This window comes from Hyla sarda, chromosome 4 (assembly GCF_029499605.1).
Source record: "Hyla sarda isolate aHylSar1 chromosome 4, aHylSar1.hap1, whole genome shotgun sequence".
In the NCBI taxonomy this organism is placed as follows: Eukaryota; Metazoa; Chordata; class Amphibia; order Anura; family Hylidae; genus Hyla; species Hyla sarda.
In genome coordinates this window covers 164,278,983-164,297,764 of record NC_079192.1, presented here as the reverse complement: position 1 = coordinate 164,297,764, position 18,782 = coordinate 164,278,983, and the positions used below count along the sequence as shown (strand labels likewise).

The 18,782-nt window shown below is 43.7% G+C and overlaps 1 protein-coding gene across 1 annotated transcript in view; it reads right to left on the bottom strand.

Annotated features, from left to right (window-relative positions):
• Positions 1–18,782, bottom strand: part of LOC130368630 (Golgi membrane protein 1-like) — a 39,352-nt gene that overhangs the window by 15,861 nt on the left and 4,709 nt on the right. The window contains exons 2-3 of the mRNA XM_056572569.1: positions 16,771–16,941; positions 11,966–12,020 (exon numbers count right to left, since the gene is read on the bottom strand). Coding sequence (XP_056428544.1) covers positions 11,966–12,020; positions 16,771–16,839 — 124 coding nt within the window. The 5' untranslated portion in view covers positions 16,840–16,941. The remainder of the gene's footprint in view (positions 1–11,965; positions 12,021–16,770; positions 16,942–18,782) is intronic.

The following is an 18,782-nucleotide window of genomic DNA, read 5'->3' as shown; positions in this document are numbered from 1 at the left end:
TGATCCTGTCTTTGAAAGTATATTTAAACATGGCTATAAATGCATTTCATAAAGGGCCCCGAATATTGGCCAAAAAAATTTGCCTAGCTTGTATTCAGAAAGAGACAAAAATGAAAAAAAAACTAACTGGCTTTAGTAACAGGTGTATCTGTTGCAATCTGATGTGTAACTCAACTGTTGTAAAATTTTCATATCATTCTGAGGTACATAAAATAAAACAGTACATCAATTTCAACATACCCTTTGTGGTGTATGTCTTTATGTGTCATAAATGTGAGGTGCAGTATGTGGGGTGTACTACAAACCCCCTGAAGGTGTGTGTGTATACATAAGCACATAACAGACATACCGCACTTCAATTCACAACACATATCAATGGTATCCAAGCACTGGGCAGAGAAACACGCTGGAAGCACAGAGTCTCTCATGTTGCAGGGACTGGAAAGGGTTAAAGCCCACATTAGAGGTGGTGACTTAAAGAAGAAACTATTGGATCGTGAAGTTTATTGGATCTTGAAATTAGAAAGCCGTATTCCCAGGGGCCTGAACAAACGTTTGGATACCATTTTACATTACTAATAACAAACACTCTCTTCCAGTATAAAACATATGTATACTTATTTATTCATTAACGGATGCTACATATTTAGAACCCTCTAGCTCTTCATTTTATAGTTCTGTTTGTTCTGTATCTTATTATGATGTAATATGTGAATCGGCTGTGGCACCCATTGGTCGAAGGATATGATATAATTATTAGCCATTTGGCAACTTATACAAGCAACAGCTAGTGAGGTTGTCTATGTTGCTGCTGCAATCGATTCATTCAAATTGTTTTTTAGAACCCAGTTCACACTACATGTTTATTAACATGCGTTTTCCGAGAATGGTGGAGAAATACTTTGTGGAATGTGCTCCGGCTTGATGTGTGGGGCATCCACCATTCGTTGGTCTGTCGCATCCTAACTGTTTTTATTTTTTGGGTGTTTTGTATGTTTTGCATGATGCAGAAAAACTGGAATCTCCTAGCCGTATCAGTGTAGGTGTGCCTGGCCTTATTGGTACCAAGATCCACCTGCCTGACTAGGCTTGGAGAAAGAAAGCAAGGCTTGTACCACCCTTGGGTGCAGAGCAATCACCTTGCTCTCCATATAAAAGATTCATTTGTACATGTACAATTTATATGACTAAGGCCCATTGGTGAGGGCCGAAACGCGCCACCTGTGTCCATACTGACTGTGTACTGAGGTTTCAATTAATAAAGTGCAACGTTTGGCAAGGAGTTTTGCTGGATATTTTCCTTTGCTTGCTTATACTACGTTGGTGGAGTTTGCACCAGTCCGTGCGCAACGGGACAAGGGGGTGAGCTGGAACTTTGTATATCTTTTACAATTACTGGTAAATTGTTACATTTTACTTTTCTAATACTATCAGGTACTGACAGATGGTAAATATGGAGTTATACCCATATATGTACATCAAAAGGTATACGTTTTTTGATCCCATGCTGATTCTGTACGTTTGCCCACTGGCAAAGAAATGATCTGGCTATAATTTTTATTGAAGGTTTGCTTGAACTGTGAAAGACAGAATAACAACAACAAAAAATCACAGAAACCGCATTTCAAATAAGTTCTAATTTGATTTGCATTTTTCTCAGTGAAATAAGTATCTGACATTGCAAAACATGACTACGTACATGATGGCAAAACCCTTTTTGACAATAACTGAGGTCAGACACTATCTGTATTTGGCCACAAGGTTTGCTAGCATCTCAGGAGGGAATTTGTCCCACTTCTCTTTGCAGATCCTCTCCAAGTCATTAAATAGTACCTGTCGCTAAATAAACTTTCCTAAACAAACTCGGGCTATGTTCCCTAACTACACCTCCCCCCCCCCCCTTTAAAAAAAATTTAAGAGCTTTAAAAAGCTCTGAGCTGCCGGCAGGAGGATGTGAGGAGGGGAGGGGGTCAGCTTCCAGCCTCAGTTCATGCTGGTTCACGGATTCTGGAGCAGCGGAGAAGCTGCAGGCCAGCTGGAAGAAGGTGAGAACTTCTTCCACAGCTCTGACACCTGTCTCCAGCCGGCCATGTTTGCAGCTGCTGTGGGCACAGTGCTCGCTCCCGCCAGTCTGATTGACAGGCAGGGAGCAGCGCTGTGCTCGTCACGTGTCCCGGCTGCAGTCAGATTTCAGACTCATGCCAGGCCAGCATGAGTCCGAAATCTAGCGGCCGAGACATGTAGGGAGACCCCTAGTGGTGGGTTTTCCCAAGTTAAAATAAACATAGAAATAAACCTTTTTTTTTAAATAACATATATTTAGAAACTTATTAAAAATAGCTTTCTTAGCAACATATAAAAAGTTTTTTTAATGACAGGTACTCTTTAAGGTTTTGAGGCTGGAGTTAGGCAACTCAATCTTTCAGCTCCCACCACAGATTTTCTATGACATTAAGATCTGGAGAATGGCAAGGCCTTTCCTGGACTTTAATGTGCTTCTTCTTGACCCTCTCCTTTGTTTTCTTGGCTGTGTGTTTTGGGTCATGGACATGCTGAAGGAAGGAGGTTCTCACCCAGGATTTGATGGTACATGGCCCCATCCATTGCACCTTTGATGCAGTGAAGTTGTCCTGGCCAGGCATAATGTTTCCACCTCCATGTCTGACAGTGGGGATAGTGTTCTTGAGGTCAAAGTCAGCATTCCTCCTTCAAGTTGAGTTGATGCCAAAGAGCTTGATTTTGCATATCTGACCACAACACTTTCACTGAGTTCTTTTCTGAATTATTGAGATGATCATTCATTGGCAAACTTCAGATGGGCCTGTAGATGTGCTTTCTTAAGCAAGGGGACTTTGCTGGCGCTGCACCATTTCAGTCCTTCATGGCAGAGTGTGTTACTAATTGTTTTCTTGGTGACTATGGTCCCAGCTGCCATGAGATCATTCACAAGATCTTCCTGTGTAGTTTTGGGCTGATACCTTACTGTTCTCATGATCATTGAATCTACATTAATTGAGATCTTGCATGGAGCCCCTGGCCAAGAGAGAGAGCTATTTTGTGATTTGTGAATAATTATTTGTCAATAATTGCACCAGACATGTGCAAGTCTACAGTGTTGTTCCTGATATCCTTGGACAGCTCTTTGGTCTTCCACATGGTAGAGAGTTTGGATTCTGATTGATTGCTGTGGACAGATATCTTTTAACAGGCAACAAGCTGAGATTAGAAGCAATCCCTTTAAGAGAGTGCTCCTAATCTCAGCTTGTTACTGTATAAAAGACGCCTGGGATCCAGAAATCTTACTGATAGGGGATCAAATACTTATTTCACTCTCTAAATTGCAAATCAATTAATGACTTATTTAAAGTGTGTTTTTTTTTTTGTTATTCTGTCTCTCACTGTTCAAGCAAACCTACCATTAAAATATAAACTGTTAATTTTTTGTTAGTGATAAAATCAGCATCAAATAATTTTTCGTTCACTGTACATGCATTCATATACATTCACATACACTTTCTGCCACCTCTGGTAGGACAGCATTAATGTTAGTTAAAGGGGTATTCCAGCTTTAAACATTTTATCCCCAAGCACAGGGGGCGTGACGTGACATCACGAGGGGGGTGGGCCGTTACGGCACGTCTCTAGTCCCGGAAACTTCCGGTTTCCGTGCCTGGAGATGCAGGGGGGGGGGGGGTCCCAGCAACGGGCCCCCCACGATCAGACTTCTTATCCCCTGTCCTTTGGAATAGGGGATAAAATGTCTAAAGCTGGAATACCCCTTTAAATGGGTTGTCCAGCAAAAAAAATAATGTTGTAAGGTGTGTGCCCAGGCTGAATAGTAAAATTTAAAAAAGCCTATTCTTACCTCTTTCACTCCCCTGTAGTGGCCGGTATTTGGGCTCCTGGTCTTTGCTGATCTCCTCTGACACTTGCATGTGACATAATGTCTGCAGCTCTGGGAAGCAAAGTGTCAGTGGAGTTCAGCGCAGAATGGGAGCCCTGATATAGATGCTACAGGGGAGAAGCCTAGGCACATATGCTAAATACCCCTTTAGGATATGTTTACACGTACGCAGATTTGATGCGCAGGATTTGATGCACATGATTTTCTGCTTAAGATTTCAATGTAAACTGAATGACTGAGCACAGCTTCTAATTGGCAGTTACAAATCCTGCGCATCAAATCTGCCTAAGCAATGAGAAATGCTGAAACGGGCACTCTCATTAAAAATGTTATTGCTATTAGACTCCTTCAAATAAAATTTGGTAAACAAAAAATCTTTCTAATCTGGTTTGTTTAAAAGAAAAAAAAATCTAGGTTTTATTTGTGTTTAAAAAAGCTGCCACTAGGTGTCTCCCTACTTGTCCAGAGCACATTTCCCCCCATCTCTTGCACAGACTGTCCTTTCAGAAGTCCAAAATCAGGAAATGCAGTCTGGAGTGCTGAGAGGGGTATGTGCAGCCTTAGCCAATCATAGTTCATCCCACACTGAACTGCTCTAGGCTGTGTGTACCAGAGTGAGGGAGGAAGTTCTCCAGTGTATGAATTCAGATGAGGTCACACCTACTGGGTAACAACCCTTTCCCAGTCTGTTAATCTGATTGAGACTGAGCAGAAAATACAGAGCAATTTCAAGGTAGAAAACAAATAAAAATAAAGGCAGGGGGTGGTTTATCATGATGGGGGCAATTTAACAAGATCATGAGAGGTACTTTAAAATGTGCCTCTAATTGTGTAGTGCCTTTTGAAAATGACGAATTTTAAATTCAGCACCTAAATCCCTGTATGGGGGGCCGTTCTCCCCTATCCCTGCTTTCTATACCTAGGCACAATGAGACTTAGCTTCCCGCTCCATCTCCATAGTACCAATCTCCAGTATGAGAACCGATGCCATCATAGGCGTGCGCACGGGGTGTGCCGGGTGTGCCCAGGCACACCCTAATCCAGTGGCGTTGCGACCCGGGTGCGGCCCGCACCGGGTGACACCAAGACGCTCCGCAGCACCCCCCATCTGTGCCCGACCGTCCTTCACCAGCCCAGACCCCAGCCCCCCCCCCGGTGTGCGGTGCGCCTGTCCGTCAGGCGCACCGCACAGTGCTGCCTCCTGCTCCTGTTTGTGCCCCGCTCCGCTCTGGCTCACCTTCAATTGGTCCGGTCACGTTACTGCCGTCACATGACCATCAGGACGTCACGCTGTATTCAAGGACGCCGGCCCCAGAGCGTGACGTGACGGTACGCGGCTCGCAGGATTACCGCGCTGAGTGAGTGAATGTTATTTCAACCTGCCTACTGGGTCTGGGGGGAGGGGGTTAATCTGGGGGCACCGTACTATCTTCCTACAGGGGGGGGATAGGGTTAAACTGGGGGGTACTACCATTCTACGGGGGGGGGAGGGGTCATCAGGGGGGTACTACCTTCTAACAGGGTGGGGGATAGGGTTAATCTGGGGGGTACTGCATTCCTACAGGGGGGGAGAGGGGGTTAAACTGGGGGGTACTACCATCCTACTGGGGGGGGGGGAGGGGGTCATCAGGGGGGTACTACCTTCTAACAGGGTGGGGGATAGGGTTAATCTGGGGGGTACTGCATTCCTACAGGGGGGGGAGAGGGGGTTAAACTGGGGGGTACTACCATCCTACTGGGGGGGGAGGGGGTCATCAGGGGGGTACTACCTTCTAACAGGGTGGGGGGATAGGGTTAATCTGGAGGGTACTGCATTCCTACAGGGGGGAGAGGGGGTTAAACTGGGGGGTACTACCATCCTACTGGGGGGGAGGGGGTCATCAGGGGGGTACTACCTTCTAACAGGGTGGGGGATAGGGTTAATCTGGGGGGTACTGCATTCCTACAGTGGGGGGAGAGGGGGTTAAACTGGGGGGGGTACTACCATCCTACTGGGGGGGAGGGGGTCATCAGGGGGGTACTACCTTCTAACAGGGTGGGGGGATAGGGTTAATCTGGGGGGTACTGCATTCCTACAGGGGGGAGAGGGGGGTTATACTGGGGGGTACTACCATCCTACTGGGGGGAGGGGGTCATCAGGGGGGTACTACCTTCTAACAGGGTGGGGGGATAGGGTTAATCTAGGAGGTACTGCATTCCTACAGGGGGGGAGAGGGGGTTAAACTGGGGGGTGCTACCATCCTACTGGGGGGGAGGGGGTCATCAGGGGGGTACTACCTTCTAACAGGGTGGGGGGATAGGGTTAATCTGGGGGCTACTGCATTCCTACAGGGGGGAGAGGGGGTTAAACTGGGGGGTACTACCATCCTACTGGGGGGGAGGGGGTCATCAGGGGGGTACTACCTTCTAACAGGGTGGGGGGATAGGGTTAATCTGGGGGGTATTGCATTCCTACAGGGGGGAGAGAGGGTTAAACTGGGGGGTACTACCATCCTACTGGGGGGGAGGGGGTCATCAGGGGGGTACTACCTTCTAACAGGGTGGGGGGATAGGGTTAATCTGGGGGGTACTGCATTCCTACAGGGGGGAGAGGGGGTTAAACTGGGGGGGTACTACCATCCTACTGGGGGGGGGTTAATCTGGGGGTACTACCTGCCTGCTGGAGGGAGGGGGTTAATCTGGGGGATTACTACCTGCCTGCTGAGGGGAGAAGGTTAATCTGGGGGTACTACCTGCCTGCTGGGGGGAGGGGGTTAATCTTCGGTACTACCGGCCTACCGGGGGAGGGGGGGTTAATCTGGGACCCCTAGTAGGCAGGTACCCCTAGATTAACCCCCCCCCAGTAAGAAGGTAGTACCCTCAAATTAACCCCCTCTTCCTGCCAGTAGGAAGGTAGCACCCCCAGATGCTGGTGGCCTCCATGTCTATTTTGCTTTTGTAGGGAACTGTACTGCACCTAATGTGGCGAATTATACCGCTCCTAATGTGGGGGAACATACTGCACCTAATGTGGGAACTATACTGCCAACCTAATGTGGGGGAACTATACTGCACCTAATGTGGGGGAACTATACTGCACCTAATGTGGGGGAACTATACTGCACCTAATGTGGGGGAACTATACTGCACCTAATGTGGGGGAACTATACTGCACCTAATGTGGGGGAACTATACTGCACCTAATGTGGGGGAACTATACTGCACCTAATGTGGGGGAACTGTACTGCACCTAATGTGGGGGAACTGTACTGCACCTAATATGGGGGAACTGTACTGCACCTAATGTGGGGGGAACTATACTGCACCTAATGTGGGGGGAACTATACTGCACCTAATGTGGGGAACTATACTGCCAACCTAATGTGGGGAACTATACTGCCAACCTAATGTGGGGAAACTGTACTGCACCTAATGTGGGGGAAGTATACTGCACCTAATGTGGGGAACTATACTGCACCTAATGTGGGGGAACTATACTGCACCTAATGTGGGGAACTATACTGCCAACCTAATGTGGGGGAACTATACTGCACCTAATGTGGGGGAACTATACTGCACCTAATGTGAGGGAACTATACTGCACCTAATGTAGGGGAACTGTACTGCACATAATGTGGTGAACTATACTACGCCTAATGTGGGGGAACTGTACTGCACTTAATATAGGGGAACTGTACTGGTGCAGTACAGTTCCCCCACATTAGGTGCAGTACAGTTCCCCCACATTAGGTGCAGTACAGTTCCCCTTCATTAGGTGCAGTACAGTTACCCCACATTAGGTGCAGTACAGTTCCCCCACATTAGGTGGCACCTAATGTGGGGGAACTGTACTGCCAACCTAATGTGGGGGAACTGTACTGCCAGTACTGCCAACCTAATGTGGGGGAACTGTACTGTAGTGTTGAGCGGCATAGGCCATATTCGAATTCGCGAATATTCGCGAATATATGGACGAATATTCGTCATATATTCGCGAATATTCGCATATTCGTTATATTCTCGTTTTATTTTCGCGTATGCGAAAATTAACTTATGAGAATATTAGCATATACAAAATTAGCATACGCGAAAAATAGCATATGCTAATTTTCGCATATGCAAATTTTCGCACGCCAGTCTCACACAGTAGTATTACAGCCTTCTTTACACCACACAAGCTGGAAGCAGAGAGGGATGATCACTGTGATGTGTACTGTGAAAAAAATAAATAAAAAAATAAACGAATATTCATAATTACGAATATATAGCGCTATATTCGCGAAATTTGCGAATTCGCGAATATGCGATATTCGCGAATAATATTCGAATTGCGAATATTCGTGAGCAACACTACTGTACTGCAAACCTAATGTGGGGGAACTGTACTTCCAACCTAATGTGCAGGGACTTATACTGCACCTAATGTGGGGGAACTATACTGCACCTAATGTGGGGAACTATACTGCCAACCTAATGTGGGGAACTGTACTGCCAACCTAATGTGGGGGAACTATACTGCACCTAATGTGGGGGAACTATATTGCACCTGATGTGGGGAACTATACTGCACCTAATGTGGGGGAACTATACTGCACCTAATGTGGGGAACTATACTGCACCTAATGTGGGGAACTATACTGCACCTAATGTGGGGGAACTATACTGCACCTAATGTAGGGGAACTGTTCTGCACATAACGTAGGGGAACTGTACTGCACATAATGTGGGGGAACTGTACTGCACTTAACGTAGGGGAACTGTACTGGTGCAGTACAGTTCCCCCACATTAGGTGCAGTACAGTTCCCCCACATTAGGTGCAGTACAGTTCCCCCACATTAGGTGCAGTACAGTTCCCCCTCATTAGGTGCAGTACAGTTCCCCTTCATTAGGTGCAGTACAGTTCCCCCACATTAGGTGCAGTACAGTTCCCCCACATTAGGTGGCACCTAATGTGGGGGAACTGAACTGCGCCTAATGTGGGGGAACTGTGCTGCCAACCTAATGTGGGGGAACTGTATTGCAAACCTAATGTGGGGGAACTGTACTGCCAACCTAATGTGCGGGGACTTATACTGCCAACCTAATGTGGTGGGACTTATACTGCACCTAATGTGGCGGGACTTATACTGCACCTAATGTGGGGGAACTATACTGCACCTAATGTGGGGAAACTATACTAACTGTGTGCGTATATATATACATATATATATATGCACGCGCACAGCGTGAGTTTGTGCTTTAGGGTGCACACCCTAATGCAATAGGCTGCACACGCCTATGGATGCCATACAATCACATTACACTAGATCTCACATTGGGGACGGGTGCTGTGGAGATGGAGCGGGAAACTCTGATTTATAGTGCATCGAAATATTAAGCAGAAAGCAGCAGGGAACTGGGAAAATGTTTTAAGCACCAAATTTTAAAATAAAGTGATTTACACAAATAGTTAAAGTGCACAGTGCTGCACAATAGTCATTTGTGTAAAAACCATTAGAGGTACACATTAAGAAGAAGAACAAGAACATATTTATATATCTAATATTTGGTAAAAATGTTGCATGTACTTTTTAAACAGACTTTTCCTTATTCAAGAAATGTTGATTTTTAGTTACTGCCTATTTCCATTGCAGGTTAACAAAATCTTGACCTCCTCTTGATGTCATTAAACTCTGATGTTTGTACAGCTTGTAGACACAACATTCATGCCAATGGAAATAAGTAAAAAGAAAATCACAGTTGCTCTAAATAGTAAAATATATATATGACAATGATTATTCTGGTGTTACAAAAAGTTTAACCCCCTTAGGGCACAGCCCATTTTGCCATGAGGAACCAGCCAATTAAAGGGGTACTCCACCGGAAAACTTTTTTTTTTTTTAAATGAACTGGTGCCAGAAAGTGAAACAGATTTGTAAATTATTTCTATTAAAAAGTCTTTATCCTTCCAGTACTTATCAGCTGCTGTATGATCCACAGGCATGCACATACAATTCTTTTTATATTTCTTTTCTGTCTGACCACAGTGCTCTCTGCTGACACCTCTGTCCATTTTAGGAACTGTCCAGAGTAGGAGAAAATCCCTAGAAAACCTATCCTACTCTGGACAGTTCCTAAAATGGACAGAGGTGTCAGCAAAGAGCACTGTGGTCAGACAGAAAGGAAATTCAAAAGAAAATACCTTCCTGTGGATCATACAGCAGCTGACAAGTACTGGACGAATTAAGATTTTTTAATAGATGTAATTTACAAATCTGTTTAAACTTTCTGGCACCAGTTGATTAAAAGGATTTAAAAAAATGTTTTCCAGTGGAGTACCCCTTTAAGAGATTTGGTTTTAATTTTTACACAGTGCCTTTTACATATTATCTTTATTTTGTGGAAAATAAGATTACAATGATACCAATATTTATATAGTTTTTGTATTAATGTAATAATGTTTAAAAAAACAAAAAAACAGGGTGGTTAAAATTGCCCTATTCTGACCACTACATTTATATTTTTCTGTCTATGAGAGTATTTGAGGGCTCATTTTTGTGCTGTGATCTGTCACTTTTAGATGTCTTTTTATTTTATTTTTTTCTGGGATGCAATATGACCAAAAATCAGCAATTTTCATGAATCATGAATGTTATATTAATACAGTTCCACATGAAGCAATATCAAATGTTTTTTTTTTTATTATTTTATATTCTTTTTTACATCTCTATAGGGAACTATTATGAGCAATTATTAGATTGCTAATACCAAAACATTCTATTATATTGCTTAGCACTCAGCTAGTAATGTCTGCCAGCATGTAGGTACATGGCTGGCATGGGAACCGATAGATTCCCCACAGTCACATAAAAAAAAGTTACACATTTTGAAAAGTAGTAAAAAACCAAAACCTATATAAATTGCCTATCATTGTAATCATACTGATGTGAAAATTGAAATAAAAAAAAACATTTTACTGATGTTAGTTTATAAAAATCCTTAAAGGGGTACTCAACTGGAATTTTTTTTTTAAATCAACTGGTGTCAGGAAGTTAAACAGACTTGAAAATTACTTCTATTTAAAAATCTTAATCCTTCCAGTACTTATGAGCTGTTGTATGCTGCACAGGAAGTTCTTTTCTTTTTGAATTTCTTTTCTTTCTGACCACAGTGCTCTCTGCTGACACCTTTTCCATTTTAGTAACAGTCCAGAGCAGGAAAAAAATCTCCATAGTAAACCTCTCCTGCTCTGGACAGTTCCTGACACGAACAGAGGTGTCAGCAGAGAGCACTGTGGTCAGACAGAAAAGAAATTCAAAAAGAAAATAACTTCCTTTGGAGCATACAGCAGCTGATAAGTACTGGAAGAATTAAGATTCTTATATAGAATTGATTAACAAATCTGTTTATCTTTCTGCCACCAGTTGATTTAAAAAATTTCCAGTGGAAAACCTTTGTTTTTTAAATCAACTGGTGCCAGAAAGTTAAAACAGATTTGTAAATTACTTCTATTAAAGATTTAAAATAAAAAAAATGTATGTCCAGAATCCTGATGAGAAGCAATATCTAACCATGGGCTTTTTTTTAACCCTTGCTTAGCTGCTTACATGTTCACTGAACTCCTCAAACACATATACCGTAATATTTGCATTAAGGTTAAGGTAATTTTTTTACCTAATAATATAGTTGTATATACATCCGGGCTTCTAAAACTTTTTCTACTGGAGCCTCATGAAATTGACCATAGTGATGCCTAGTAAAGGCCCAAAAATGAAAAAAAAAAAGGTCTACCTTCCATTTGTCTCCCAAATTATATATAGCATTAGAACAAGTACAAAATGAGTGATTAACGTTGCTAACCTAGATATTGTTTAGCCAGGGAAAGGACTAGGCAGCTTATAGTTACTTTTTTCGTTAAACTGTCTCCCCAGCTATGTCTAACCAACAACTAGGACCCACCTCACAGTTTGAGAAGCACGGACATATATAAAGATATCACAGATTGGTTGGAAAATAGCTGTTGTGCCTAAAATACATTTTTATAACATTTCACTATATATAACATAAGCATGCCTGAATCCATAATGGAAGATAAATCTTACTTTGTAATTCTGCAGTTGCATCATCCTTTGTTGAAAGATTATGTAGCAGATCAGCCTGGGAGAGAATATTTAATATTCCAAGTTACAAATAATGAAAAAGTGTACATATCTGAAAATCAGGCGTGCGTGCCTATGTGCTGTTGATATGTGACAGACCTAATTTAGATGGTGTATTTCTTATATTTATATAGCAATAAAGGATATGCAAAACATCTTAAAGGGGTATTCTGCTCCTATGTTATCTCATCCCCTATCCAAAGGAGTGGCCATGACATCTTGAGCGGGGTGTGACCATGACGTTTCGAGCCTCCATCTGGCATTGCCAGTCATCTGGCATGGAGCGCAGTTCGCTCCATGCACCGGATGTCTTGGGTGCCGCAGCCGAGATCACGGGGGTCTCCAGTGGCGGGACCCCCGCAATCAGACATCTTATCCCCTATCCTTTGTATAGGGATAAGATGTCTAGGGGTGGAGTACCCCTTTAAGCACACCACCTTTTCAGGTAGTTTTTTTTTCCCTTAAAGGAGTTATCCAGTACTTATTCCCCTTTCTGTGTGTCTTTCACGACACTAAGCTGCAGCCATGTATTTCTATGGCAGGGCACATGTTGACGGCAGCTTTGTGCCGTGGTTGGCACACCTTATTCATGCAAAGAGTCGGGTTGATGTGCAGGAGATTGCAGGGGGTCCAACACTCATCCCTTGTCCAACAGATAGGGGATAAGTTTTTACATACTGAATAACCTCTTTAACATCAGTGTTTCACTACAACTACAGAGTTTTAGACACTAACTGGGAATCTATGCCAAGTCAGAAGTCCCTCCAGAAGCCGGGAGTACCCATCTGCAGACAGCAATGTTTTGGGGGTGTTGCCACTCTACAGAACAGAGCAGGGTGCGCTGGCTTGGCTGGTGAGAATCCTGTTGACATTGGTCAAGGATTTCTCCATGAGGAGAATAGCCCAGTCCCATTTGGTATATGTCAGGAATTCTATTAGTGGACAGGTAATGATTGCAAATGGCATTAAAAGTCTCATACACTGCTCAAAAAAATAAAGGGAACACTTAAACAACACAATGTAACTCCAAGTCAATCACACTTCTGTGAAATCACACTGTCCTCCCAGGAATTTCATATGCTGTTGTGCAAATGGAACAGACAACAGGTGGAAATTCTAGACAATTAGCAAGACGCTCCCAATAAAGGAGTTGTTCTGCAGGTGGTGACCACGGACCACTTCTCAGTTCCTATGCTTCCTGGCTGATGTTTTGGTCACTTTTGAATACTGGCAGTGCTTTCACTCTAGTGGTAGCATGAGACGCAGTCTGCCTCCCTCCTCCCGTTGTATGTGTGCCCAGCCACACTGGAGGTAACCTGGGAGCAGGCTGTGAGTCGGATGTAATGCTGCTGTAATTGCCCACTGGCACCTGGTATTGCTCACACGGTACAGGTAGGTTATTGTTAGGTCCCGTGCCACTTGAGAAACCTTGGGGTTGGTGTGCGGGCACAGGTATGTCCTTCATATAAGGATATACTGGCTAATGTCTCAATTTTAACATCAGTTTTGAGGGTTAGCCAATGTCAGTGTTTACATCTACCACAGTAGTGCACTTAAATTCCTGTATTGTATTATTCTAATTGTTGTACATCCACACCGTTTATCTGGTGTAGGATGCCATTGTGGCACTTGTTGTCTGCTGCAGGCATCCTCCATTGTATGCATTTTTATGCTGGAGATCGCCCCTAGCAACAGACCACAAGGGCAGGATCTGCTCCCCCAGTATAAATGCACAATTGCATTTGGGGATGAGCACCTCCTGCTATTTGAGACCACGTCTTTGTTGTTATTTGCCAGAGAACACCAAGATTGGCAAATTCGCCACTGCCGCCCTGTGCTCTTCACAGATGAAAGCAGGTTCACACTGAGCACGTGTGACAGACATGACAGAGTCTGGAGACGTTGTGGAGAATGTTCTGATACCTGCAACATCCTCCAGCCTGACCGGTTTGGCGGTGGGTCAGTAATGGTGTGGGGTGGCATTTCTTTGGGGGGGCCGCACGGCCATCCCTGTGCTTGCCAGAGGTAGCAGACTGCCAGTAGGTACCGAGATGAGATCCTCAGACCCCTTGTGAGACGATATGCTGGTGCTGTTGGCCCTGGGTTCCTCCTAATGCAAGACAATGCTAGACCTCATGTGGCTGGAGTGTGTTAGCAGTTCCTGCAAGAGGAAGGCATTGATGCTATGGACTGGCCAGCCCGTTCCCCAGACCTGAATCCAATTGAGCACATCTGGAACATCATGTCTCGCTCCATCCACCAACGTCACATTTCACCACAGACTGTCCAGGAGTTGGTGGATGCTTTAGTCCAGGTCTGGGAGGACATCCCTCAGGAGACCATCCACCACCTCATCAGGAGCATGCCCAGGCACTGTAGGGAGGTCATACGGGCACGGGGAGGCCGCACATACTACTGAGCCTCATTTTGACTTGTTTTAAGGACATTACATCAAAGTTGGATCAGCCTGTAGTGTGGTTTTCCACTTTGATTCTGAGTGTGACTCCATATCCAGACCTCCATAGGTTGATAAATTTGATTTCCATTGATAATTGTTGTGTGATTTTGTTGTCAGCAGATTCATCTATGTAAAGATGAAAGTATTTCATACAATTAGTTCATTCATTCAGATCTAGGATGTGTTATCTTAGTGTTGCCTTTATTTTTTTGAGCAGTGTAGTAGGGCTCAGATGCTCACATTCTACTAATGTCAGTGAATCACATTTTGATGTCTTTTATGCGTAATTTATAGCTCTCCATGAATAATGATTTTCAGAAGAAAGGGTACAATGGTCAAGACTATCTTCCATGATGTTATGTTTCATATTGAGGCAGCTATTCCTAGTAGTGCCTAATATGCGGGAAGGACAAATATAGTTCTGCTAAAGTTCTGCCTAAAGGATTTGGACCATGAACATAATTTTCACCTATCACTTTCATGATCGATGGGGGCCACAGAGACCCCCACATATAATAAGAATAGAAAGCTGAGTCACCATGCATGCCCGTTTCTGCTCTATTCAACTTGGACTAATAAAGATAGCCAAGCCCTGTACTCAGATTCTTTCTGGCAGTCCCCTAGATATTAAATGGTGTGGCAGCACGCATATTCAACTAGGTTAAATAGCAATATTTCTCTAAAAAACACACTTTTAATAAGAAAACACATGAAAACTGCACATAGTGAACTGGCCTTAACCAACTTATGAGTCTAATGAGTTCACCTGGCTGAATTCTAACACCAGCATTGTAAGGCTTCTTTCACACTGCCATTGTGACACGGCAGTGTGATGTCCGTTGGAGAACCTGGGGAGAATAGCGGGAGAAAAAATACATCATGCAACATTTATTCCTCCCGCTACACCCATCAAAAAACAACAGCGCCCGATGGACCCCATAATAGTAAATGGGATCTGTCTGGACCCATTGTTTCCCATTGTGCCCCATGAAAAAAAAAACCTCTGTAAAGACGCAAAAAAAAAGGTGCCTGACGGACGTTTGTGACGGGGCACAACGTCAGTGTGAAAGGGGCCTAATAAGATAATTAGCTGAAACAATAACATTCCACCCCCTCTGTCTGGTTATTATTCTCTTATAATAGCCAATGCTGCACTATAAAAGAAAAAAATGTCCTGGAATGCTTCTTTAACTGCTGCTCCATTCAATTGCTATGGGACTGTTGAAGATAGCCAAGTTCAGCACTTACCCTTTTCATAGGTGATGATTTATAATCTTGGGATAATCCCTTTAGAACAGTGGTTCTCAACCTTTTTGGCGACTGTACCCCCAAAGGCTGTAAGTATGTCCGTGGGTACCCCTTGTGTGTAAATTTGCATGGAACTTATGCGCGAGGGGTACCCGCAGACAAAAGGCATGTGCTTACCTTTATACTCATGTGGTACATAATCCCCTTGTGCCATTATTCCCCCTTACATCTTTATCCCCTTGTGCCATTATTCCCCCCTCCCTCTGATCCCCTTTTGCTATTATTCCCCCCGCCATCTTAATCCTCTTGGGCCATTATTATCCAATACGGCAAAAGGGAATCAGAGGGAGGGGGGAATTATGGCACAAGGGGATAAAGATGGAGGGGGGCATCATTACCCCCCCATCTTAATCCCCCTGTGCCATAATTCCCCCCTCCCTCTGATTTTGCCATTATCCCTCTCTCCCCCTCCATCTTAATGCCATTGTGCCATTATTTCTCTACCCCCACCCATCCCCCCTCCGATCCCCCTGGGCTAATATATATATATATATATATATATATATATATATATATATATATATATATATATACTGTATACAGTATAGTTTTTACTTTTTTTTTTTTTTACATTACCCGGCTTGTACAGGTCCCAGAGTCCCGTTCCCGGAGTCCTGTTCGGCACCACACAGAAGGGTGACGTCCTCCTGCTCTGTGTGGCACCTCTGCACGACATCAGGGGATTTCACACGTCTCCCCAGTAACCACGTAGCTCTCGTAAAGTAGCCGCGGCCGGAGCTGTGGCCTCGATACTTTACTGAGAGCTGCCACGGCTATTCCGCAATGCGCTGACAATGCCGCATTCAGCAATGCGCTGACAAATACTGGCCAATGCATGGCCGGTATTTGTCAGCGCACTGCGTACCCCCACACCGCCGGTGGCTTACCCCTAGGGGTACGCATAACACCGGTTGAGAACCCCTGCTTTAGAATACATTGCTGACAATTACAGTACAATGTGAATAAACAGTTTCTTAGTTACCCTTTCTTTTTCACAAATTGATCTTTGCTCATCAGTTTGGATTGTATGTATATCCTGCAGCCTCTTCATCTCTTTATTCCTATTTTCTATCTGAGTTTGGAGTAGCGATGCCTTGTGCTGTATAACCGATCTCTCTGCTACAATATGTTGTGTCTGTCTTTCCAGCTTTTCCTGAAAGCGGTGAAAACAAAAGGTAAATTACTTATGTAGCATTACTTGTATTAAGGCGGTGGCGTCACACAAACTCATGCTACATTTTTTCCCTTAGGCTAAACAAGATCCTTCTATAGTTCTGAAAACCTCTATAAAAGAAAAAAAGAAAATACAAACAAAAAATCTATAAAAAAAGAAGACTTGGGGTGAATACAATTGTTTATAACACTATAGATCAGTAGAGGTGGAAAAAAATATTTCAAGCTTTCAATGTTGACAAAGGCACTCTTATGTGGCACTATGTTGGGATGTTTTAACCCCTTAATGACTGTACGTCCAGGTGTCCTAGTACTTAATGCACCAGCACGTACATTCATGTCCTGTACATGACACGAGCACCAGAGCATTCTAATGGATAATCAGATCACCCATGGCAGATGGAGATCCCCTCACCTTCCTCCACAGCTCTCCCGGCATCTTCTTCTCTGGCCTGCCTTTCAGCAGACCAGAGAAGTAGATTGCCGATAATACTAACCAGTGCTATGCATATGCTGAATAGTTTTAGCAATCTATTGATTGTTATAAACAGTCCTCTATGGGGACATAAAAAGTGTAAAAAGATAGTAAAAAAAAGTTTAAAAAACATTATGAACCCCCTACAAAAAAAATGTAAATGGCGCCTTTTTCCACATTTTACCATAAAAAGCAAAAAAAAAAGGATTAACACTTTTTTTTTTAATCAGCTGGTGTGAGAAAATTAAACAGATTTGTGAATTACTTCTATTAAAAAATCTTAATCCTTCTAGTACTTATTAGCTGCTGAATACTGCAGAGGAAATTCTTTTCTTTTTGGAACACAGAGCTCTCTGCTGACATCATGACCACAGTGCTCTCTGCTGACCTCTCTGTCCATTTTAGGAACTGTCCAGAGTAGGAGAAAATCTCCATAGAAAACATATGCTGCTCTGGACAGTTCCTAAAATGGACAAAGATGTCAGCAGAGAGGACTGTGTTCCAAAAAGAAAATAATTTCCTCTGTAGTATTCAGCAGCTAATAAGTACAGGAAGGATTAAGATTTTTTAATAGAAGCAATTTACCAATCTGTTTAACTTTCTGGCACCAGTTGATTAAAAAAAAGTTTTCCACCAGAGTACCCCTTTAAGGTGAAAATTGGCTTTGTGCCTAAGGGGTTAATATTGTGTGTACAGTTTTTCTATATTATGATTCGTATCTGTCTTACTTCTGTATTGACGCAGATGACATGTATGCTTTGCATATTCCCTGCCATTTGAAACCTGAGTTATCAATGTGCTTCTATTTATGAACCAATTGTTGTGTGGTATATAATAGATATGTAAACCTTTTTGCCTGGAAGTTTTCTCTCTCAGGGTGCGTTCACGCGCTCTTAGTTTTTTTGGGTTTTCTGCTGCGTATTTGAAAGGGGCGGGCTCTTCTCGGCTGTCCATAGAAGATTTTCTGTGGCAGAATTCACGCTGCGGAAAATCTGCCGCAGTGCCTACTGACTTCAATGGGGCTTGCGCCAGATTTTCCGCAGCGTAAATTCCTCCGTGGAAAATCTGCTGCGGATAGTCGAGAAGAGCCCGCACCCTTTCAAATACGCAGCGGAAAACCCGCAAAAACAAAGAGCGTGTGAATGAACCCTTGTAGTCAAGGATGTGCTGGCATTTTTATTTTCACTTATGTTTCCAGTCCGATCATGTGACTGTGGGTCTCCCAATTTCTGGTACGTCACTACGATCATGTGATGCCTACATGCCCCCAGCATGTGTTATGATTCGGCAGGCTGGAGGTAGATCCTCTGTGTCAGAGAGGGATTGGCGTGGACCGTACCGGTGGA